Genomic DNA, 23,537 nt, shown 5'->3' with positions numbered 1-23,537 from the left:
AGAACTATATCTAGACGACGAAAGGACGAGATATAGCCCAGGTGACCAATAAACCGCGCCCTTGAAATATCTAGACGTACTATTTTGTGATCACCGCGTCTACGCCGGGTGCTATCGAAACCACGATTGGCGCGAATCCTGTACCGATGGTGCACGTCTCCCTCCCGGGGGAACGCGTTCGATGTCAGCCATTGTCAGCCATGTGGCCTTACTACTTCATGTACTACCGCCACTTCGCGGTGTCTTTCTTCTGTCCGTCGATTATCTGAGCTGTCAGAGAGGATGTAGCGCGTCTATCAGCGATCCGGGGCCTATTGAGAGACCTGGTTCGTAGCGCCAATATGTTCATTCGCTCAGCCATGTCATCATTCTAAGCTTGAAGCATTGGGAGCGATGCGCAAATGGTGCATTATCCACGTTGTGGCAGCCGTTGCTCGGTTGTCCGCGATCCGTCCGCCCTCCGGTGCTACTTGCAGGGAAAGATGGACATCGACCTAGACGGATCCGTTTTCAACCCCGTTGTATATGCCAATCGCACCAGCGGCATGACCAATCACCTCATAATTGTTGTTCCCAGGACCTCCTTTCCAAGGAGCGTCCCCGTCTCATCGGATTTGGCGTCCCCTCGGTAAGGCGTCGACATCTTACAGCTGGCCGTTTTCGCGGTGAACCGGTCGGGGTGGTTGAGGATTCATGGAACTGCTCTGAGTGTCCGCTCATGCGACCAGACTGACTAGAGGATTCCGAACACGGAATTTCCTTATTAGGTCACTGGGGTTGGTCTGCGGCAGGTACAAGGATCAATGTGTAGTATAGAATAGTTCGGAGCATCCCCATTCATGTAGTGGAGTCGCGGATGATTTAGTGGTACATATTGTTTGGGATCCACTAGACCTGAACTTGGAACTGGAGGGCAAAGCTCTAGCTACACGTGATCTTATTAAATCTAATCACGTGGTGTATTTATTAGTAAACGGTAGGCTCGGAGATCCAATTACAATGCAGTGTACACAGGTCAGGCCACCTCTCAAGGTGAGTTGGCATGTAAGTTGACCGAATCACGTGACTGTTAAGAGATTAATAAGCAGGCTGGGACAAATCAGTATATAAATCGGGCTTAGTGTATTTGAATTCTAATTTCCTTTGTATTTTTGTTCTATTCCTAAAACAACTAAATACTTTATACCTGCTTCTGAACTACTTATAACTATGGAGTCTAATAATTTACATACGCCTGATTTAGATAATCAGCTTAATGAAAATACAAACGTAAGTTTTTAACATAGCCAGGGAGCCATGGTAGGTGGGGTGGTAGGTAAAAACGTTGAAAAAGGTCGCCTGTTTTGAAACTTTCGGTGTTGTGGGGTCACGCTTCGTCTGTCTTGCACGTGATCAAAGCGGATTAAGCAGGACTTTTTGTGACACACCACCTAAAAAAGGACCCCAGCTCACCTGCAACCACACATTGCACCCTCAGTCAGAGGACACAATACTTAGGCTATGCGTATACGATGATTATGGCTGGGAACATGAACTCATGATCATAAAATGTAGATTGCAAGACAGTGGGATCCCGGAACTGATTGTGCACTAGATAGCTCGTGTGTAAGTACAGTGAACTAGGAAATATGTTTAGGTAGTAGACTGAGGGCTTCTCGATAAAATATATATATTTTCTGCACCTCCGGCATAACAACAACAATATGATATATACCGAGCCAATTCTCTGTGATAAGTCTTCATAAATCTTCACCAGTTACATATATAACGTTCTCGGACTCTCACTAGCTATTTTCTTGTGATAATAATGTAGAATATAGGCTGAACATGCTACAGAAGGGACAGTATTCCGTTGAACCCTTCTAAATATAAGTTCAACCCCTCGAAGACGGGAGGCGGTACGGCTTTTTCTGCCTGAGGCTCCAATGAGTCTCTCCCAGGAAACACGCTAACTGACTTGGGCCATGCTTTCTATTGGACCAGTGACCACTTGGATCTAGCACTCTAGCGGAATAGCCCTAACCAAATACGGTTAGACCGTAGCTGTACTATGTTTAGTTTCCACCAATTTGGCGTAGTTCCCAGAAAGCGCTTAGATTGATGGACAGATATACTTGGTAGGGCATACATCACATCACATACAGCAAAGTGAATTCTCTCATCTACCATTGTTATATAACTGCCAAAGTAAATCTAATGCTTCCATGAAAAGGGGTATTGTTTCACAGCCGATGTTTACCAAAATCGCTGTCCAGCAGCGAACCTTTGGAAAAGGGAGGTCCCAAACAATGCAAGACGGGGGAAAAAAAGATAATCAGATAACCATATAACACCAGGAACACCAAGATCGCAGATACGCATGAGTAGGACTTCCTTTGTCATATCCGACCGGACCGGAGGTCTAACCGTGCCCCATGCGCTACAAGCAATTGCACCACATCGACGTGCCCCTTCTCACTTGCCATATGTAGTGGGGTCGACCCGTTGTGATCGCGGGCATTGACATCGATTTGTTCGGTGGCAAGCAGTAGGCGCACTACGCCGAGATGTCCGTGCTGAGCGGCAATGTGTAGCGGGGTGTGGCCGCGCGAGTCCTGGACATTTACATTGACTCCACGCTGAAGAAGCAGAGAAACCACGCGCTCCGTGCCGTGATTGGACTCCGTATCTCTCCCCGGATTCTCAGCCTCACGCGATGGCGGCGGGGTGGGATTGCTGGCACCGGGACGATGTTGCGGCTCTGATGCACCATCGGGAAAGAGGTCATTCCCGGGCATGGCGGTAGGGAAGAGACACTCCCCCTATCAAGCAGAGAATGCGGAATTAGCTCTGGAGATGATGCACATATGTTGACCCTGACGTAGACAGTCATACACACGAGACAATGATAGAAAGAAAAAAAAAGGGGGAAATGAAGAGGGAAAGAGAATCTACCTGGCTGGGTGTCCACATAGGAAGCTGACCTAGGGAAGCATCCGTCATGGTCATGTATAAATCGCCCAGGAAATTGGATGCAGGCCAACAGCCCGCGTCCGACAAATCGGTCTGCTGCCAACCTGTCTGGGAAAGATGAACGGCATCAGGGTCAACAGGGAACAGACTGTTACCACAGTGCGTCCAGATGTCGGTTTCGGCGAACGGAATCGGAGCAGGAGAGGGCCGGGGTGGGTGGAGATCCCCTGGCGTCAGGACAGGCTTCAGGCCTTTCATCATGATGTTGAAGGCGGGATTCTTCGAAGAATTCGCACTTTGGGAGATGGACGAAGACAGACTACTCCGCATGAACTGGATAGCCGTGGATTTACTTGCACAAGGATGTCGTTATATTACCGTGGTACCGATGGGCTAATAAAACCATGGTAATATGATATTGATCTAACCTTGTTACGTATGTTCTCCAGGCTTTCTAATGTTTACGGCGCATCGTCGTCGTGAGATCACTCGCCGAAGGATTGAGTCCCTCAGCAACAGCGTCGAAGGTTTGTAAACTGACTCTACACGTTTGTGAAGATTTGCAACGTGAGAAACCACACTGCCTAATGTTGGGGGCTGTTACAGATACGACGATCATCCCATCAGATGCACGCCCTGAAACGGATAAAAATAATAAGCTATTACGCTAACGGCTGATCCTGCAGTTTGTCATAGTATTTCCTGCAAGCTCATTTCTTCGTATAGACCGTGGGGGCTGGACAAACACAGGGCTCTATACACAAGGAGAGAAAGATCAAAAGAGCTGGGATGCGATCATTCCATCGTCTAACGAATGAACATGTGACCTATAGATAGACCTTGACATCCAGGTAGTGAGGAAAAAGCACCGGTACTACCAACTTCGGAGAAGATAGAATATATCCTGGATTATATTACACTAGATCAACTCGGAATCTGAAACCATGACCTTCCCACCTGCGGCGACTGAGAATATCGGTTTGACCCCTTGTTGTTGTATACTGGTTGGTAACTGACATTTCGGTGGTGTAGAATGGACGAAATTAGGGCTCGCCATGACAGACATGGGTAAGAAGTGAACCGAATGATGGCTTAGATTGCCTACTCACTTAAACCCCCCTGTCACAGTTAATGGCCATGTGGAATCAACCTTTTCCGTTGAAACAGGCTCTTGGACAGCGCCCCGGTTCGTCGCTGACCCGTATCTCCGGATACACGGTCTGTCCCCGGCCCTCAACTATGGACAACAGGTTTATGAGGGGATGAAAGGTGTGCTTCTCTATCTATACGAGCTTTTGTCTTGAGAATCTCACTAGAGCCAATAGCCTATCGCTCGACAACGAACCAGATCCTCCTCTTTCGCCCACAATTCCATGCGGAGCGCATGCAACATTCTGCCGACGTGGTTTCCATCCCCCCTGTGCCGACCGAGCACTTTCTGGCGTGCGTGAACCTCGCTGTCTCGAAAAACGCCGCATGGGTTCCTCCCCACTCGAGCGGCGCCGCCTTATACGTCCGCCCCGTGCTCCTGGGCTCCGGGGCACACTTTGCGTTGACCCCTCCCGCCGAATATACGTTCTGTGTGTATGTGCAACCATTCAGCACGTATCATGGAATCGCTCCGCTGCCGGCGGTCGTGCTTGAAGAGTTTGATCGCGCGGCGCCCCGAGGAACGGGCCATGCGAAGATCGGCGGCAACTATGCCCCGGTGATGAAGTGGTCGGAAAAGGCCAAAAAGGAGGGATTCCCTATGACACTGCATTTGGACAGTGCGACCCGTTCCGAGATCGATGAATTTTCCACGTCTGGATTCTTGGGGGTGAGGATGGACGGCGATCGTCCGGTGTTGGTGGTACCCAAGAGTGAAAACATCATTAGGAGTGTGACATCCGATAGTTGCATGCAGATTGGCCGGTCCTTGGGATGGACCGTGGAGCATCGTCCGGTATGGGCCTCCTATTGCGCTCGTTCTATCTCTTTAAGTGTCGTGACTGATAGCTATAGGTCAAATACGAGGAACTCGCGACCTTTAGGGAGGTCATGGCAGTCGGCACCGCAGCCGCTTTGGTTCCCATTCAGTCCATTACCCGCAAGTCGTGCGACGACCGCTTCGTCTACACAGAGGAGATGACCGCGGGCCCCATATGCCAGCAACTGTACGCCGCGCTGACGAAGATTCAGCGTGGTGAGAATGCAGACCGGTTCGGTTGGTGTCAAAAGATGAAGGAAGTGTCAGATATAGTTTCTATTTGAGCTTTAGACGTACAGGGAGAGATGTACGTGTAGAATGCACACTACGTTCAGATTTGCTAAATAAGACTTGAAGGTAAAACGCAAGTTTTACCCATAGAATCATGTTAGAGCTGATTTCAAAAGATCACATCTAACTAATGGTGCAGGTTTTGCTCACCAGAAACCGTACTTTATGGACTCTGGTAGAGCCCAGGCACACTGGAATCCAGCGATGTTTAATTCTGGGAGATTACTTTCGGTGCATATCTTCGGTTTGGGGTACACACAAGGCTTTGGTGTAGTTATCACTTAGACCGATAACATTATCTGTAATAATCTCACTGGCAGATGAACGGTTTGGCAGAATTCAGCAATTCTAGACTCAACGAACTCAGGCGTCTTATCGGAATCCTTCCAAGGCACTCGAAATACATCACTAGCTAAGAAATCCATACACACGGATCGTTCACCGATCCGATCTCCTACCAGAAACCTCCCCTATCGCACGCGAACCTGCACGATCGGTCCATTCTTCGCGGCCGTGACATGGTCATACAGCTGATATTCCCTCTCACGCTGTCTTCCAGATCCCATGGCCATACTCCCACCCCCGACCTTCTCGCCCGCTCCCGGAGCACTTCGGAAATCATACTTCGACAGCATGTACGCCATGGTCAACATCAACTCCGTCAATGCTAGCCCTTTCCCCAGACAGCTTCTCGGCCCAATGGAGAACGGATTGAATGCCGACCGCGCCAGCTGCACCTTCTCCGGCACCGGGTCAAGCCATCGCTCAGGGCGATACTTATACGGTTGCGGGTAGTAGTCGGCGTTGTGGTGGATGGCGTAGATGCAGGTGCCCACATCAGCGCCTCGCGGAATGACATGTCCGTCGATCACGACCCCCTCGTCCAGAACCTCGCGCCAAAGGGAGCTACTGGCGGGTGGGGACATGCGCAGACTCTCGTCGATGCACGCGCGCAAGTAGACACAGTTGTTCAGGCTGGGCCCGAGTGCGACATTGTCGGCGTGGGGAAAGGCGGCGCGAACCTCCTCCTTGACCTTTTCGTACCGGTCAGGGTAATGGCAGAGGTAGAAGAATGTGGATGCTATGGCGGTGGAGGATGTGTCGGATCCTATTGGCGATGTCAGATTCAAAGGTAGAAAAGGGTAGGTAGAGGAATAAAGACTTACCGGCAACAATCATGGTGGTACTCTCAGCACCAATCTCCGCAGGCGTGAACCCCTGCTGCGTCTCCGGATCGATCGCATCCAGCAGGAAAGAAAACACATCATGGCGCTTCAAGGGTTTCGCAGACATGCGCTTTTTTAGAAGCTTGTTGACGAATCCAATGAACGCATTCCGGCCCTTGATCGCCTCGGGGAAAAGGCGTCGATCAAGACGGCGCGCGGATAGCTCGGTAGCTTGGAGGAGAACTCCAGTACGCACATTGGAATCTTCGATGCACTGGACAATTTCTCTATTGTCGGGACTGCCGATGAGATCAAAGCTTTCTCCGAATATGATGCTGGACATGATGTCAAAGGTGAGATAGTTTGCTGGAAGTCAAACATTAACTTAGGCTTGCAACTAGTGTGGGAGGATGATACATACACCACTTCGCCATGTTCTGTGGGCGAGACCATCCGCCAGGTTTTTCGTCTGGGATATCCTTGGCCAATGCGTCACAGAACTTGCGGACGTGGTCCATGGTGGTCCCTTCGAAGCCGCGCAGGGCGGCATCTCCAAAACCCTGCCCGATGATGCGGCGCTTGCGGCCGTGCTGCCGTTTATCGATGAGAGTGAGCGTGTTGGGAGCACGGTGGACCATAGCACCGTAAGCGGCCGACTTTTGGAAGCTTTTGCTGAACGCGTAGATCTCTAGTGGATATCCTATTAGTGAATGCATCTAGTGACAATAACCAGGGATATAGACGAACCCTTCAATCCGGTATTGGTGTTGAATAGGACACGGTTTGGTGCGTATCGTACATAATTACCTGCCGCATGAACCGTTAGTGAGCTGAAACAACAAGGAAACACAAGGTCACACCATATTTCTCATGACAGCGCATCATATCGATGTGCAGGTCCCCTTTCCAAGCATAGTACCCTCCGTACAGGTTGGTCACTTTAGCTAGCAGAGGACCTGGGTATTTTGCGAGGGGATGAAACCAGACCCGGTAGATGCAGGTAGCCAGCACCTGACAAACTTGTCAGTGGAAATGTGATCCTCGATGCTAGGCAGGACGCAAGGGAACAAGGACTCACGTAGGCTAGGCATGCTGTAGGGACAGCCGTCACATAAGTTAAGAGAGGCACACTTCTAAGCAGCGTGACTGCTTCCATGGTGGTCGATCAATGTACTACGAAGTAAGTGAATGAATGCTTGGTGTCTCGCAGAGCTGGAAGTAGACAACTAATACAGCAGTACACATTGACTAGTCCAGCGACAGAATTATGTTAGTAGCAAAGGAAGAGGACATGGAGATCCTTCACACAATAATTAGCCTTTCAAGCAAAGTCATCGAGGTTGTCTGATCCCAGCTCAGCGTGACATGACCCACAATAGTGAAGATAAATTTAGATTCCAATTCCTCGCTGCAAACATATGATTGTGCTCTATTCTCGGACGGTTCTCCGTCAAATCTCGATACCAACTTAGGGCAGAAATGGGGGCGGATCTCACTAGCCCCTGTCAGCCCTAAACCTGCTCGATCATACATCTCAGCATGCAGCGTGAGCGGCCCACGCGGTTTGCCTTACGGTTGGATTTACTACCTTTATTTGTCTGATCGTCGTTCATGCATGGCTGAAACAATGTAGTGATCATCTTCTGACGCCCTATACGAATTCCCAAACACTGCCCCATGTGGGTAGTGAGCGCTCGGTTGCAGCCGATACGGAAAATTGCTTACGGGCTTAGAGAGGGGAGTGTGAGAAATTAATAAAGATAGACCGGAATAGTCGATCCTCTTAAGTATTTCTACAATTAAGACAAAGTCATACCGCCAGTATATGGTATTGCTCACTCTCAACAAGATTGCCTGCCGTCATGCAGCCAGAAGTTGAGCAGCAGCTTGCATATGTGCTCTTAATAGAGCTGTTGGCGTGAGTGCTTTTCCATTTCTGGAGTGGGAATCGCAGTAACTAACCAAGGAATCAATCGCTTGTAGGCATCAGTTTGCGTCTCCGGTCCAATGGTAAACGCCCAATCTCCACCTTATGAAGAGTATCCGAGTAACAGCAATTTGTTACAGGGTCGCGACGCAGGATGGCCTCCTGAAAGAACAAAATGTTGAACGCTTTATCGAAATCGGTCCGGCAGACATTCTCACCGGCATGCTGAGGAAGACGGTAGGCCAACAGTACAAATCCCAAGACGCGGCGCGCCACATGTCACGAAAGCTTCTCTCTTACGCCCAGAATGCGGAAGAGATACAGTATACCTTAGGGTCATCCTCAACGACAAGTACGAGGGAAGCTGTAAAGCCTCCTTTGCTACGGTCTAAAGAGCCAGCGGCTCCCAGAACAGCCGTGGAAACCACACCTGCGGCTCCTGCTTTGAGTCGAGACAGTACTACGGTGCCCCCAGCTGCTAAATTCGCAAAGATCGCAGATGCCCCGGTAGCGGCGAAGGATATTGTAATTGCAATTATCGCGCAGAAGCTGAGAAAGAGTCACGCCGAGGTGGCGTTGGATAAGACGATCAAGGCATTAGTGAGCGGTATAGTCCTCCACCCTGCAATCCCGTCGTGTATACCTCTCTTTGGTTAACATGAACCTGGCTGTAGGTCGATCGACGTTAGAGAATGAGATCGTGGGCGACCTTGACGCCGAGTTCGGATCTCTCCCCGATCGGGCGGAAGAGCTCAGACTAGACGAACTATGCGGTACTTTGCAATCGGCTGCGAGTTTCGCCGGACAGCTGGGTAAAGTATCTACAAGCCTTATATCTCGGGTTTTTGCACAAAAGCTTCCCGCAGGTTTCTCCAGCGGTGATGCTCGTGCGTATCTGCAAACACGGTGGGGACTGGGAACAGGACGCCAGGACTCCATCTTCTTGCGGGCAAGCACGGCACAAACATCTGCTCGCCTAGCAAGTTTGGGTGAGGCACAGTCATTCTTCGATCGGGTCGTGCAGCATTACGCCGCAGATAACGGGCTTGATCTCTCTGTGTCGGTATCTGCCGCCGATGCAGCGGTCGCAGTGTCGGCCCCTATAGACAGTAAAGCTCTCGATGTAGTGAAAAAGGATCAGGAAAGACTCCGGAAGTCGCAAATGGAGCTCTATGCACGACTCCTTGGGAAAGACTTGAGTAACGACGCGCGAGAAGCGCTAAAAGCACAGATCTCGACCATCAAGCTGCAGGAACAGTTGGATGTCATCACAGCTGAGGTGGGCGATGTCTTCATCTCTGGCATTCGTCCTTTATGGGCGGTTCTCAAGGTCCGCCGATTTAATTCGAGCTGGAATTGGGTATTGCAGGATACACTGCATCTTTTCCACCAGATTTTGCGAGGGGAATTTGCAGACGCCGACTTCCCCAAATATAGCAATGCCATTGCCAACCGATCTAGTCCTCGCTTGCTACAGATGATCAAGTACCTTGCAAGCAGCCCGTCCACTCTCTGGGGTACTCGTTTCTTCGAAGCCAAGGCTGTGATGCATCGTCTGCTCGACCAGTGTGCGACCTCCCGCGCCCCTCGATTTGAGCCACTGGCTGCGAACTATGACGCTTTCATCAAGGGACCCAGCACTACTGTGGATGACAACGGCCATATAAAGTATTGCGAGGTCATTCGCGGCGGGCCTCCCGTCATTGCACCGATTCATATCAAGACCCAGCGGCAGGCTGCCTGGCAGACAGACCGAGCGCTCACGGCGTTGTACCTAGATGAGGTGCAGTCCTCTTGGAATGACGGGGCCACCTTTGTCGACAAATGTGTGCTTATGACCGGCGTGAGTGCTGGATCAATTGGCGCGGAAATCCTCAAAGGCCTCTTGAGTGGGGGAGCCAAGGTCGTCGTCACCACCAGCAGTTATTCTTCCGCCACGACCCGGTTCTACCAGCGGCTCTATGTCGAGCACGGCTCGCGGGGATCCGAGCTCATCGTCGTTCCCTTCAATCAAGGAAGTCAGCAGGATCTCGACGGTCTGGTGGAGCATATCTTTACTCCAGGCACCGGCCTGGGTTGGGATCTCGATCACATTGTTCCTTTTGCCGCGATCTCCGAGTCAGGCCGGGAGATTGACAATATTGACTCCAAGTCTGAACTAGCTCATCGAATCATGCTGACCAATACCCTCCGGCTAATGGGTGCCGTCAAGAAACAGAAACAGCTTCGCGGATATCGGACTCGGCCAACACAGGTTATCCTGCCTCTTTCACCTAACCACGGCGCTTTTGGCAACGACGGCCTCTATGGCGAGTCGAAAATTGCCCTCGAGTCCTTGTTTGAGAAATGGCATTCGGAGTGCTGGTCCACGTACCTGTCCATCTGCGGCGCGGTCATTGGTTGGACTAGGGGCACCGGCCTGATGGCTGATAACAACATCGTGGCGGCCGGGATAGAGAGTCACGGCGTGCTGACCTTTTCCACAACCGAAATGGCGGCATATATCCTGGTACTCATGACTCGGAAGCTGGCTAATCAGTGCAATGTGCAGCCGCTGTATGCCGATCTTACCGGCGGCCTGAACGCGATTCCAAACCTGAGGGCCACCTTGGACAGTATCCGACGCGATATCTTTGATAAAAGTGCCCTACGTGCTGTCCTTGCGCGCGAGCAAGCGGCCGAGAAGAAGCTCACTGCGTGTGGCGCTCCGGCGGTCCAAGAGAAGGGTCCACGACCACGTCTGGCCAACATCCAATTTACATTTCCACGTCTGCCCGATGCGAAGACAGAAGTTGATCCCCTGCGCGAGAAATTGATGGGCATGGCGGATCTAGAGCGCTTGGTGGTGGTAACAGGATTCTCGGAGGTGGGGCCGTATGGAAACTCCCGAACTCGCTGGCAGATGGAAGCTGGCGGGCGACTGTCGCTGGAGGGCTGTATTGAGATGGCATGGATCATGGGTCTCATCACACACCATGACGGCCCGCTGGACGGGAAGCATTTCACCGGCTGGGTGGACGCGAAGACAAAAAAGCCAGTGCAGGATTTGGATGTCAAGGCTCGCTATGAAGAGCATATTCTAAACCACACGGGCATCCGACTGGTGGAGCCAGGCCTGGATCCTAGCGAGCCGCCAAACAAGAGGCGGCTTCTGCAAGAGATCGTGCTCGAGGAGGATCTGCCACCCTTTGAAGTATCGCCGGAGGTGGCACAGCAACTTGTCCACGAACATGGAGAAAAGCTGGTTGATATCTCGCCGCAAGGTGAACAGTGTGTCGTCCACTTGAAGAAGGGCGCAGTGCTGATGATCCCCAAGGCTTTGCGCTATGAGCATGCTGTTGCAGGACAAGTCCCTAGTGGTTGGGATGCACGCACCTACGGTGTTCCCGAAGACATAGTCTATCAGGTGGACCGCGGAACCCTATTCACGTTGGTTAGCACCATGGAGGCACTGGTTGCCTCGGGTATCACTGACCCGTATGAGCTATACGAGTATATCCATCTCTCAGAATTTGGGAACTGTATCGGCTCCGGTCTCGGTGGCGTCCATTCCCTGAAGAAACTGTTCAGAGATCGTTACCTGGATAAAGACGTGCAGAAGGATATTCTCCAGGAAACGTTTATTAATACCACCGCTGCCTGGGTCAATATGCTGCTGATATCGTCTGCCGGTCCCATCCGCACGTCAGTTGGTGCCTGTGCGACATCGATTGAGTCTCTCGAAACAGGGGTTGAGACTATCATCAGTGGGCGTGCCAAGATCTGTCTTGTTGGAGGATATGATGATATGACACATGCAGTGGCGGATGAGTTTGCCAACATGAAAGCCACCACCAACCCGGAGGAAGAGGCGAAGAAAGGAAGACTCCCACTGGAGATGTCCAGGCCATCTGCGGAGAGCCGAAGTGGTTTTGTGGAGTCGCAGGGCAGTGGAGTTCAGGTTATTACTTCTGCCCGTCTAGCCCTCGACTTGGGGCTGCCGATTCATGGCGTTGTTGCCTGGGTAGGCACTGCAAGTGATAAGACTAGCCGGTCTGTGCCTGCGCCTGGGCAAGGCATCTTGACCAACGCCCGAGAGAAGCCCAACAGGTTCCCTTCGCCGCTGCTGGACATTGATTACCGCAAGCGCCGTCTCGAATCAAGGCTGAAACAGATCCTGGAGTCAGTGGAGATCGAAGTTCAGATGCTTGAGGAGCAAATAGCAAACCAGGGGAATATCTCCAAAGAAGAGTTTCAGGATCATCTTGACTTCGTTGAAGCGGAAGCACAGCGCCAGCGCAAGGAAGCCTTGAATACGTTTGGCAATGAATTCTGGAAGAATGAGACCTCTATTTCCCCGGTTCGTGGTGCTTTGGCAATTTTTGGATTGACAATTGGTTCGTCGTGCCTCCCCTTTTCTGTTCTCTAGATGGCATGAAACTGACTATCCTAGACGATCTCGATTTTGTGTCCTTACATGGCACAAGCACTGTCATGAACGACAAGAACGAGCCCGACGTACTCGAAACTCAAATGCGACACCTCGGCCGCATGCCCGGGAACCCCCTCTTTGCAATTTCCCAGAAATATCTCACGGGTCATCCCAAGGGTGCCGCGGGTGCATGGATGCTGAATGGCGGCCTGCAAGTGTTGGACACCGGCCTCATTCCAGGCAACCGCAATCTGGATAACGTCGACGGGAAGCTGGAGAAGAATAATTACATCGTCTATCCTAACCGCAGCATTCAAACCAGCGGACTGAAGGCTTTCTCCGTGACCTCATTCGGCTTTGGGCAGAAGGGGGCGCAGGCCATCGTGGTGCATCCCCGGTATCTCTATGCGATGCTCGAAGATGCCGAGTTCCGGAAGTATCAGACGCGACGCCAGACACGATATCGGAAAGCCTTCCGCTTTTTCCATCGTGGATTGGCAACCAACGCCATGTTTGTGGCCAAGAATGACCCGCCGTACAAGCCAGACCAGCAACAGTCGGCGTTGTTGGATCCAACGGCGCGAGTGGGACCGAGCCTTGGAATTTCATATTAGTTCAGTTTTTTAACCGATATTTAATAAATCAGTGGCTGTGTGTTTTTGATCCTATATATCCCTGTCACTTAGTAGATCTTTGTATAAAATCGATTGTGTTAGCCTGAGGCGAAGGGAAGGCCACCAACACTAGGGTTTCGTTTCTATTGGCTGCTCCGGGTAAGTTCCATTGGGGGCTGAGAGACATCAGATTGGATACTTTGCTTAGAGACTTAATTTCCCCTAAATTGTGGGTAGAAGCGCTCTATGAGGAGTTGAGCTAGACTAGACTGACTAGACTATATCCCTCGTGGTATTAAGCACATAGCTGGAAGAACCGGCGGTCGTTGGCTGCATCTTTGACGTCAAAAAGCTCAACAAGCAGGGATCTTAGGGCCCAACTAGATAGTATCTCTGAGCCTCGTTCACGACGCACTTGGAATATTGGCCGAGAACGTTCGACCCGGAAATTGTTTAGGTAAAATAGAATCAAGTCCTACCAGCACAGCCCTACTGACAGACGGAAGGATCATTCATCCTAGACATGGAGTTGGAGACTATTGCGACAGGAGGAGAAGAGGAAAACACCGGAGATAATGCCTTTGAGCCTCAAATTATTCACGGTACGAGTACTCCGTACTACTCTGTAGAGTAGACTGGCTTCTATCAGAGCCTCAAAGCAGAACCTGGGCCGAAGTTGTTGCGGTGGCTACCTGCATGCGATACAAGGGCACGATTGGCCCAACCTCCGAGGAGACGTGTAAAGACCCCATCTGTTGGAGACACTTGGACTGTCCTTTTCATTTCGCTTTATAACACTTGATACGGCCAATATCTATTGGTGTTCTCTTTGTTCAACAACAAACAGGCAACCAGATATTAATACACTAAAAATATCGCCGAGCCTTGGCAGACCCCGTGCCAGCGCAGCCCTATTTGGTGATCTACCTAAATTGGATCGAGCATATCATTCGATACCGCAAAGAAACTTGGCTCAAGGGATCCAAACACGCCCCACCACTAGATAGAATAGGTACTTATCCTACATCTCCACTCATTTATATAAATTCAAGCTCCATCGACTCGTTATGCCCACAGCACAACACAACAAACATTCATAGTTTCAATCTCTACTACTACAGTCAAGATGAAGCTCTTCCATCTATCACCAATTCTTCATTTCGCTGCCCTCAGCTCGGCTTTGACTCTTCCGTTGAACCATCGCCGACGCTGTGAAGAGGAAAAGTCCCACGATGCTCCCCTCCTCGCAACCCTAGGCGGCAGCGTCTTCGATGTTGACGTAACTGTCGGCGAGGATAACCAGACCTTTAAGTTGCTCGTCGACACAGGTAGCAGCGATACATACATCATGCGGGACAGCTTTACTTGCATCAATGCCACTGATAATCAGATCATCGCCCCGGAAGACTGCAACTACGGCCCAGAAACATACCACATCTCGTCAAGCTACGAGCAAGTCCCCAACCAAACATTCGGAATCGAATACGGCGCCGGTTTAGCTAGCGGTGTTATGGCCTACGAGACCATCACCATAGCGAACGTCACCGTACGTACTAAGCTTGCATTCGCCGACCGCTCTAACCCGATGGGTGACGGGGTGAACAACGGGCTTCTTGGCCTGGGCTACCCCAGCTTGACATCGGCTCATCCGGGCACGTTCAGCCCTAATAGCACCTTCTTCTATAACCGGGCCGTATACAGTCCCGTCTTCAACGCCATGTACGAGCAAGGCTTGGTAGAGGAGCCCTACTTCAGTATCGCGCTGGCCCACACCTCGCGCGACAGCACCGAGGCGTTCGGCGGCTACCTCAGCCTGGGCGAGCTCCCACCAGTGGAACTGACGAGTGAATTCAGCACCGTCCCTGTGGAAATCATGGACGCCGTTCCGACAAACTTTACCTCCGATAAGCGGCAGATCTCCTACTGGGCTTTCACCACCCCGGCCGTGAAATACGGACCGGCGGAAGAAGAGGAGGATGCCCTCGTGGTCGACAACACCCCCTTCCAACTCTTCATCGACACAGGAAATGAATTCTCTATTCTCCCCACTGCGGTCGTAGACCCGGTCAATGCGCAATTCGAGCCTCCTGCGGTTTACAATGACGAGCTGAAGGCTTACATTGTCGACTGTGACGCCAAGCCACCTGTGTTCGGTGTGGTCATTGGAGACCAGACCTTCTACCATGCTCCGGAAGATCTCATCTACAATACTGGGAAAGGTTATTGCGTCTCTGGTTTGATCCCCTCTGAGAAGAATGGAAGGCCCGGCCTTGTGATCAATATTCTGGGAGTGCCCTTCTTCAAGAACGTTGTTGCCGTGTTCGATTTTGGAAAAGACGAGATGCGGTTTGCCCAGGTCTCAAAAAGATATGTCCTTTAATGAGGTTGAGGGTATGTGACGTTCAGGATCGGTCATGATTACGATGCGTGATTTGTTAGTGTTGAATAATATAGTGCGTGGACGCAAGTATTTCTACCGAATCAAGTCTTCTAGGCAGTGTTAATAACCTTCCCCCGGCGCTTGACGGCACGCTTTTTCTACCCTTTTGGTGTACTAGTTTACATGAACTGGCCGCTTGCGAATAGCATACTTCCGTAAGCGACTATTCTCTGGACCAGTCGGCGATCTGTGGCAGATAATTTCTAAACAAGCCTGCAGTGTCATATACCCATTAAACCAGTCCCCCAAGCCAGCAAGGCTGCATGAGCTATTATCTCCACCATAAGGCAGTGCAGTGCGATACTCATATGGTCATGCTACATAGAATAGGGTCTGGCTATTTAGTGGCTTTGGGCTTACCCGAAGGGAGCTGTTGCTTCAGCTGCGGTCATGATGTCTGAGTAAAATTTCCTTGTGATGTTATCTAGGTAATATCGAGCTAAGATATGAGTTTTCCATACAAGCTTCTAACCAGCCAAACTATCCAGAATTGTTGCATCCTTATCAAGTAGTTCAAGCAGGCACTCTGACCGCAGATATAGCCACCAAAGCAAATCCGTACAGTGCGGCAGCAAGTAGAAAGGGGAGACCAAGCCAGATGGGACCCATGGCCATTCCCAGATGATACACGCCTGCCAGTAGAGGCCCTGATATAAGTGATCCAATTGAGCTCATCACTCTCATAAGTGCATAGATGGTGCTCAAAGACGTCGTCTCAACAAGGGAAGTCACCAATGCCCTCGCTGTAACAGAAAATGACGCTCCTAAACCAAATAGCACAGCCCCGATACTGAGCACGATCAAGTTCGGGGCGACAAAAATCAACAAACACCCCAGAAGCAATAGTAACGCATTTACCTGGGTGAGAATTTTATCTCTCGAAACGATCTCAAATCCTTCATTGCGATCTAGGAAATGTGTCCCGGTGGGAAGCAGAATAAACAAAGATACCAAGTTTGTGGCTGCTCGAACTGGCAGTACGTATGAAGCCTGTAAGTAGAAGGAAGATGTTTAGCATTGGCCACTGATCTAGGGATTTGTAGATCATCCAGAGCACACATACCTCAGTATATGATATGTGGAACCTTTTGGAGATATACTGCAGCAGCACCCCAAAAGCATGAGTCGCCAGAAGCGTTACAAAGAAAGAGGCAACAACAAATGCGACACTTTTGCTCTGCGAGAGCTGGTTATAGAACTCTCGAATTCTATAGCACGTGCTGACCGGCTGTTGCTCATGAGGCGTGGTAGAAGCTGGCTCAATCCGATTATGGATTTCAGGAAAAAATAAGACCCCTCAGGTCACTGAAATGGCTGCTATCACAGAAGATGCGAGGAACGGTATCCACGGAGTGATGGTCATGAGTGCGGCACCAATCGGAGGTGCAATCAATTCCGTCGTCAAAACAACTGCGGTAATTTGGGAGAAGACATTCGCCCTGGTGCATGCGCTCTTAGCAACTCACATAAGATAAGCTTTGCGGGAGTCTCTTTTTACGTTTTGTTCGCAGGGCTGATAGTGGCTACAGCTGAGAAAGAGAAGGACGTTACAACCTGCGGTCCTCCCCCTAAGATCTGCCACAGGACAGAGAGCCAAAGGGCACGGGAGGGTAAGGTGGGATGAAACCAAACTATGAGCGTTAATATTTGAAAATACCTTTCACCAATGACATAGTAGGACTAACAAACCACTCTGCTCCAGTTGGCGCTCATGGCACTGCCTAATAAGGCCAGTAAAGCGACCGGCCTGTACCCAATCCTATCCGCCAGCATCCCGTATGGTAAGGCAAGAAGGATGGCTATTTTAAAATCAGCTTTGCTGTCTCTTAGAAAACAAAACATAATGTAACCCTAATATCATAGCAATGGGCTTACCAGGAATTGACTCGAAGGTTTCCCTCCAGCTGTTGAGTAGTGCAATCTCCGCCTGAACAGGTTCAATCTTGCATCTTTCTGAAGCCGAAAGAATTGCAGCAGTCGTAGCATAATGATCCCGGCATACTATGTCTTCCAAGATAGCAATCTCTGCGACCGAACCCAGATTGTTAGAAAGGTCGAACAGGACCGCTCCGCCGCACAACAATATGATTGCAGTAATCCAATGCGGGGCTTTGTTGCCCGGATATAACAGATCTGAGTTTTCTGGGGCTTCTTGAAGCAGGCTTGTTGCTTCATCGCAAGATGGAGGCATGATTGGAGAGCAGAGTAGCGAGTAGATAGAGAACGGGGGAGAAAATCGAGAGTCCGTTTCCGCCAGGGGGTACGTGTCTTAAGACTACGTTTTTAATGAATATTATTTCACTCAATCCATCCGATTTGTTACTAGTGAATTAGTGCTCGAGCGCGACAGATGTGCAGGGATACAAATGCGACTATAGTAGAGCCCATCACGTGCGCTTCCCATGAGGGTTAACTGTGGTCACCCCCCTCTATTTCTGACCTTCCTTGCGAATTGTTTTTACAAACGATGGCTGACCAGACGTGCGACTGTGCCGACAACGTCTTTGGACCCAAAAGTCGGGGTTGTCGGCATGAGATGGATTTCACCCTATTGTTCGAACAGAGTTTCTTTTCACTGCTTCCCTCAATATGCTTCCTGGGGTGTTCCCTGTATCGATATGCTAAACTTGTCAAGAGGGAACGGGTACTGCAGTCCTCACTGGATGGGCTGATGCTTGCAAAGACTGTATGAACACCTATTTCAACGTGAGATTTTCGGGCTAAATACATATATATCAGACTGCTGTAACCGCTCTTGGATGCCTGAACGTAGCGTTGATCGTTCTTTATACCTTGCCCGGCGGTGAGTTAACGAGACTTTCCATATCCGCCGCCGTGCTCGGTCTGCTTGCCACACTAAGTCTAGCTGTCATATCCTACCAAGAGCATCATTGTTCAATTCGTCCGTCATTTTTGTTGGGTGTATATCTTGCAATCAGTATTCTTTTAGATGGCAGTCAAGCACGGACATTATGGCTGAGGAGAAGTCATTGACCTACTGCGATTGTATTCTTTGCAATCGTTATTCTCAAACTGATCACGCTGGTGGTGGAGTCGATTCAAAAACATCAGCTGCTAAGAAGACCTTACTCTCATTACTCTTCTGACACTCTAGGAAGCATCTACAATTAAAGTGTGTTCTAGTGGTTGAATTCACTTCGGGGCTCTTCTCGCCTTGTTCAGCAACGGGACCTCCCGCCACTGGATCTGAAATTGGCATCGGGGACTGTTGGCTATTAAATAGAATCTGCCTGGCAACAGTGTGCGAAAAGGTCAAGGTATAACCTTGCGTGGGTAGCATTAAGGGTCACTTATAGACCTCTGGGTCATATTTCCCTGAATCTGTTTGATTGGCTTCAACATCGCTCAACCACTTCTGATTTACCGGGTGATCTCATTCTTGGAGGATCCAACGAATGATCAAACCCGCTTCATTGGTCGAGCACTGATAGGTGCTGCCCTTCTTGTATATCTGGGAATTGCACTTTCCACGGCAAGCTACCAACATCAAACCTATCAGTACATCACCACAATTCGTGGGGGGTTTCTTAGCCTGATATACAATCAGTCCCTTTGTCTTTCCGTGTCCACGCTGACTGATCACTCCGCGGCTACTCTTATAAGCGAAGATTTTGATCGAATTGTAGTAGGATTTTAAAACTTAGATATAATATGGGCTTCATCTATTGAGGTGGCTTTGGCAATTTATATCTTGTCCAGAGAAATTAGACTCACTTGCTTGGCGCCTGTTGTTATTGTAGTTGGTAAGTGCAAGCAACCCTATTATCATGTATAGTATCAATCATTTATAGGACTATACTGTAGGATGTGCTGGATCTGCTTATACATTATCAAAACAGGCGAAGGCCGCGCAGCAACACTGGATAGACACTCTATAAGATAGAATTAGCTTGACCTCCTTGTTTCTCAGTAACATTAAAGGTATTCGCATGGCTGGTCTCTCGGAACTATCATCTGCCAAAATTGAGGATCTGGGTGTCAATGAGCTGAACAAATCTAAGAAGTTTCAGCAAAATGCTACCACCAGAACAACTGTCGGTATCCTTCCAGAAACAATTGCCCCTGCTGCAGCTTTTATTCTCTATGTACTTATCGCTGGGCACTCCAGTCAAGGCATACTTAATCCCGCGAGAGCTTTCTCGGCCTTATCCCTGGTCACTCTGCTAAGCAAGCCTGTGCTGAACTTTATAAGTGCTTTTCCGGTACTTGTCACTTTCTTGAGCTCTTATAATCAGATCCAAAAATACCTTTTAATAGACCGGGATCATCTGAATTCTGTCTTGCTTTGCTTGGAAAACTCAAACCACCGAGAGAGAGATTCATGCATAGCAAAGGCCCCGGCCTTAGGGACTGTGCAGCTCCATGATCTAGGCTGCATGGACTAGAGCAACCCTTCCAAGACTTTGATCAAGATAAACAACGCCTCATTTTCCTTTAAAATAGCTGATGGGCATGTTCTGCAAGGGGTCTCTCTAGAAATCGAACAAGATAGTACTTCTATTCTAGTTAGGCCAGTTGGAAGCGGCAAGAGCGCGCTACTGCTGGCCCTACTTGGTAAACTTATCCTGACAGAGGGAACAATGGTTAAGGCGACAGAATGCGGGATTGTATATTGCTCCCAAGAGCCATGGCTATCCAACCTCTCTATCCATAACATTATTTGTGGTCCTTCAGATTTTGACGGAACTTGGTATGCAGAGGTGATTAATGCATGCTGCCTTAAGACAGATATCACCAGTCTCCCGCAGCAGGACATGACTGTTATTGGAAGTAAAAGTATGTGTCTAAGTGGAGGCCAAAGACCATATATCAGCCTTGCAAGAGCTGTCTATTCCCGGAAACAGCTTCTTCTGTTGGATGACATCACCAGTGGGCTTAATGCGACGACAGAGGGCCAGGTTGTCCAAAGGCTATTAGGACAGAATGGTATCTGCCGGAAGCATGGCTTAGCTGTAGTTCTTGCAATGCACAAGGGTGGGTATTTCTCTTGCAGTCCTTAAAAGGTTGTGTGGCCAGTACTGACAGCTGCAGTGCATTTCAAACAAATGGTGGACACTATCATCGAGATTAATACTGATAACTCAATGGTGAACATTCAACGTTCATATCATATTCCTGGAAGCCTGGAGATATGTGGCGATAATGCCTTGGTACAGCAAGATCTTTATCGTGGCAATTCGGAACCCGATATTTTGGAAGAAGAGAATATGAGGGCATGTGAAGCACGCTCCGAGACATCTCGTAGGATAGGCGATTTCAGTCTATATCTTCTCTATGCAAAGGAGATGGGCCTGGCGTCCGTGATATTGGTCATATCCACATCGATTGGCTTTTGTTTCTTCAGCAGGTTCCCCAGTATCTGGCTTGAGTGGTGGTCCGAGGCAGAAACTCGGGGCCCAGGGAAGCACAATGCCCATTATATGGGTGGCTATGCAGGCTTTGGAGTCTCTGCTGTAGTATGTTTCTTTCTTGTATACTGGAGCTTCCTGGTTGAATCCGTGCCTCGCACTTCTGTTCGCTTGCACAGAAGGCTGCTGAAGGCTGTTACCGCAGCTCCTCTCTCCTCTCTCGTTTTGATTGATACCGGAGTCATAATAAATCGCTTCAGCCAGGATATGTCTTTAATTGATATGAGACTCCCAGGTTCAATGATACAGACTCTGGACGGTCTTCTGGATGCAATTGCTGAAGGTGTGCTAATCGCGCGATCATCCCCATGGACGGCATTGATGTTCCTCCCCCTCCTGGTCATTCTCTATACTTTACAGAAGTTCTACTTGTGTATATCGCGACAGCTTTGATATTTGGATCTTGAGGCAAAGTCATCTCTTTTTTCTAGTATCCTTGAGACATGCAATAGAATCGCTATAATCAGGGCATTTATATGACAAGAAACTTTTTGTCAGGTTAACATATTTCTTATTAATAAGTTGTAAAAACTGTTCTATCTTATATACTCAATTCAGTGCTGGCTGACCCTTATTCTTAACTTACTGGTGATGGGAATTGTTGTTGTTCTGGTCACTTTGGCCATTAAACTGCGCACCATATCTGGCGGCGCTCTTGGTATTGCACTCTATAATGTCCCTACTATTAGTGTGACTTTGGTATACGTTATTCAAGCCTGGACCTCACTTAAAATATCCCTAGGGGCTTTGGCTTGACTGAAAGCTTTGAATCGGAAACACCGTCTGAACACCTTCCACAGGAATGCCATAGCCCCGGAAGTACATGGCCATCGACAGGGATGATCCGATTCATCGATGTCGCAACGAGATACGGGTGAGTCAGATTATCCGCTTTTATTTCTCTTATTTTCTTGTTCTTCAATGGCACATAATGCTCTAACACAGTGTTCAGAACCGACTTAGAGCACGTGATACATGATATCAACGTCAAGATACCCTCTGGGGCTAAAGTAGGCATATGTGGGCGCTCAGGAAGGTAATTTTGGAATCCCAAGTTTCGATAATCAATAAAAGAGTATATATCTAACTATCTGGTAGTGGGAAAAGCTCCCTAATATTGAGTTTGCTGCGACTAAATGAAATCACAAAAGGAAGCATTATCATTGACGAAATCGACATCACCCAGATTCCTCGAGAGACAATTCGACGCCAGCTAGCTGTATTGCCACAGGACCCACTGATCTTGTCAGAGTCAATCCGCTTGAACCTTGATCCGTTGTAAAAACATAACGAGGAGGCCATTGCCTCTGTCCTTTCTCGGGTGGGAATGTTGGACTCATTGTTATCCAAAGGATTTGGCCTGAACAGCCTCACTAAGAAAGACACCCTTTCTTCTGGCCAGCAGTAGCTGATTATATTTGCGCGGACTTTGTTAAACCCGTCTCCTGTCGTACTTCTTGATGAGGCTACTTCCATGGTGGACACGCAGACAGAAGCGACGATCATGAACTTGGTCCGAGAGCAATTCGAAAATCATACAGTTATTGCGGTGGCCCATCGGCTTAACACGATCGTCGACTTTGATCTCGTTTTGGTCATGGATTAAGGGACTATTGTTGAATCTGGGAAGCCCGCGGAGCTTTTACAGAATACTGAGAGCTGGTTTAGAGAATTATGGATGAAGCAAGTTCAGGACGGTACGTGAGATATCGATGACCTTGCATAGTGTTTATAAATGATATATGGATATAATTAGTCTGCATGAGAAATGACCCGTGGCTAGGTATGCACAAAGGGTAATTTCAAGGTTATTTTCACCGCAGTCATAGTAAGGGTAGAAAAGGTAGGAGAAATACAGCTCGGAGTAAGTAAAGAAGAAGTCTTCGAAAAAGAAAAGGTCTTTTTGAAGCCAAATACACGACACCCAATATGGACTCGAGGGCCAAATTCCGTGTCGTTCGTGCCGCTACACGCCGGCAAATTCAGGGCCATGTCAAGATGGAAAGTTCAGTCTTGTAAAAGATAAGGGAAAAAAGGTAATGAAAGGACAGTAACAAACAGTAGAGACGGCAAAAAGGAGTACGCGCCGCCCAAAGCTGGGGCTTGTTATCAGTCCGCCCTCGGTGGAGATGCAACCCATCGGGTAGGCATGTAGCAATGCCTGGATAAACATTCATTTGGCATCATTACCCCGGGCTCTTTGTGTCGATGGCGAGGGCTGGAGCCATAGTGAAGCAAGTCATAAAAGATACCAAGATTGATGCTCGAGGGTTTGAAAAAGCTTTGACAACACTTCCCTAGCCTAGGACTTTAATTGCCCGAAGATACCATTATTGAG

The 23,537-nt window shown here is 49.3% G+C and overlaps 7 protein-coding genes across 7 annotated transcripts; 4 read left to right on the top strand and 3 right to left on the bottom strand.

Moving 5' to 3' along the window:
- Positions 1 to 2,567: 2,567 nt before the first annotated feature.
- On the bottom strand, positions 2,568 to 3,072 carry BDW43DRAFT_285973 (uncharacterized protein). Its single transcript, XM_032043006.1, has 2 exons — positions 2,875 to 3,072; positions 2,568 to 2,827 (listed from the first exon to the last, which is right to left on the bottom strand). Exons 1-2 carry the CDS (start codon positions 2,986 to 2,988, stop codon positions 2,603 to 2,605), a joined length of 339 nt encoding a protein of 112 aa, XP_031897105.1. The 5' UTR covers positions 2,989 to 3,072; the 3' UTR covers positions 2,568 to 2,602.
- A 553-nt stretch (positions 3,073 to 3,625) lies between these two features.
- BDW43DRAFT_321567 (aminotransferase) lies at positions 3,626 to 5,205 on the top strand (the record flags this gene model as incomplete). The annotated part of the gene is made up of 5 exons (XM_032049361.1): positions 3,626 to 3,930; positions 3,985 to 4,020; positions 4,081 to 4,221; positions 4,278 to 4,897; positions 4,957 to 5,205. Exons 1-5 carry the CDS (start codon positions 3,897 to 3,899, stop codon positions 5,203 to 5,205), a joined length of 1,080 nt encoding a protein of 359 aa, XP_031897104.1. The 5' UTR covers positions 3,626 to 3,896.
- Positions 5,206 to 5,682: 477 nt separating this feature from the next.
- Positions 5,683 to 7,534, bottom strand: BDW43DRAFT_302538 (cytochrome P450; the record flags this gene model as incomplete). The annotated part of the gene is made up of 6 exons (XM_032045256.1): positions 5,683 to 6,320; positions 6,379 to 6,744; positions 6,800 to 7,066; positions 7,126 to 7,185; positions 7,239 to 7,389; positions 7,457 to 7,534. The coding sequence occupies 6 exons, from the start codon at positions 7,532 to 7,534 to the stop codon at positions 5,683 to 5,685; spliced, it is 1,560 nt and encodes a 519-aa protein (XP_031897103.1).
- Positions 7,535 to 8,240: 706 nt separating this feature from the next.
- Positions 8,241 to 13,330, top strand: BDW43DRAFT_314139 (uncharacterized protein; the record flags this gene model as incomplete). Its single annotated transcript, XM_032047740.1, has 5 exons — positions 8,241 to 8,296; positions 8,362 to 8,388; positions 8,446 to 8,912; positions 8,980 to 12,681; positions 12,738 to 13,330. The coding sequence occupies 5 exons, from the start codon at positions 8,241 to 8,243 to the stop codon at positions 13,328 to 13,330; spliced, it is 4,845 nt and encodes a 1,614-aa protein (XP_031897102.1).
- Positions 13,331 to 14,314: 984 nt separating this feature from the next.
- BDW43DRAFT_285967 (aspartic peptidase domain-containing protein) lies at positions 14,315 to 16,220 on the top strand. The gene has a single exon (XM_032043005.1). The coding sequence runs from the start codon at positions 14,457 to 14,459 to the stop codon at positions 15,708 to 15,710; it is 1,254 nt and encodes a 417-aa protein (XP_031897101.1). The 5' UTR covers positions 14,315 to 14,456; the 3' UTR covers positions 15,711 to 16,220.
- Positions 16,221 to 17,067: 847 nt separating this feature from the next.
- On the bottom strand, positions 17,068 to 17,961 carry BDW43DRAFT_314137 (uncharacterized protein; the record flags this gene model as incomplete). The annotated part of the gene is made up of 4 exons (XM_032047739.1): positions 17,068 to 17,209; positions 17,269 to 17,401; positions 17,456 to 17,569; positions 17,646 to 17,961. 4 exons carry the CDS (start codon positions 17,959 to 17,961, stop codon positions 17,068 to 17,070), a joined length of 705 nt encoding a protein of 234 aa, XP_031897100.1.
- Positions 17,962 to 20,371: 2,410 nt separating this feature from the next.
- Positions 20,372 to 21,592, top strand: BDW43DRAFT_314136 (P-loop containing nucleoside triphosphate hydrolase protein; the record flags this gene model as incomplete). The annotated part of the gene is made up of 2 exons (XM_032047738.1): positions 20,372 to 20,765; positions 20,823 to 21,592. The coding sequence occupies 2 exons, from the start codon at positions 20,372 to 20,374 to the stop codon at positions 21,590 to 21,592; spliced, it is 1,164 nt and encodes a 387-aa protein (XP_031897099.1).
- Positions 21,593 to 23,537: the final 1,945 nt, after the last annotated feature.

Source organism: Aspergillus alliaceus (assembly GCF_009176365.1).
Source record: "Aspergillus alliaceus strain CBS 536.65 unplaced genomic scaffold BDW43scaffold_44, whole genome shotgun sequence".
In the NCBI taxonomy this organism is placed as follows: domain Eukaryota; kingdom Fungi; phylum Ascomycota; class Eurotiomycetes; order Eurotiales; family Aspergillaceae; genus Aspergillus; species Aspergillus alliaceus.
Note: the sequence above shows the minus strand (reverse complement) of the source record. Positions and strands in the feature narration are given on the sequence as shown.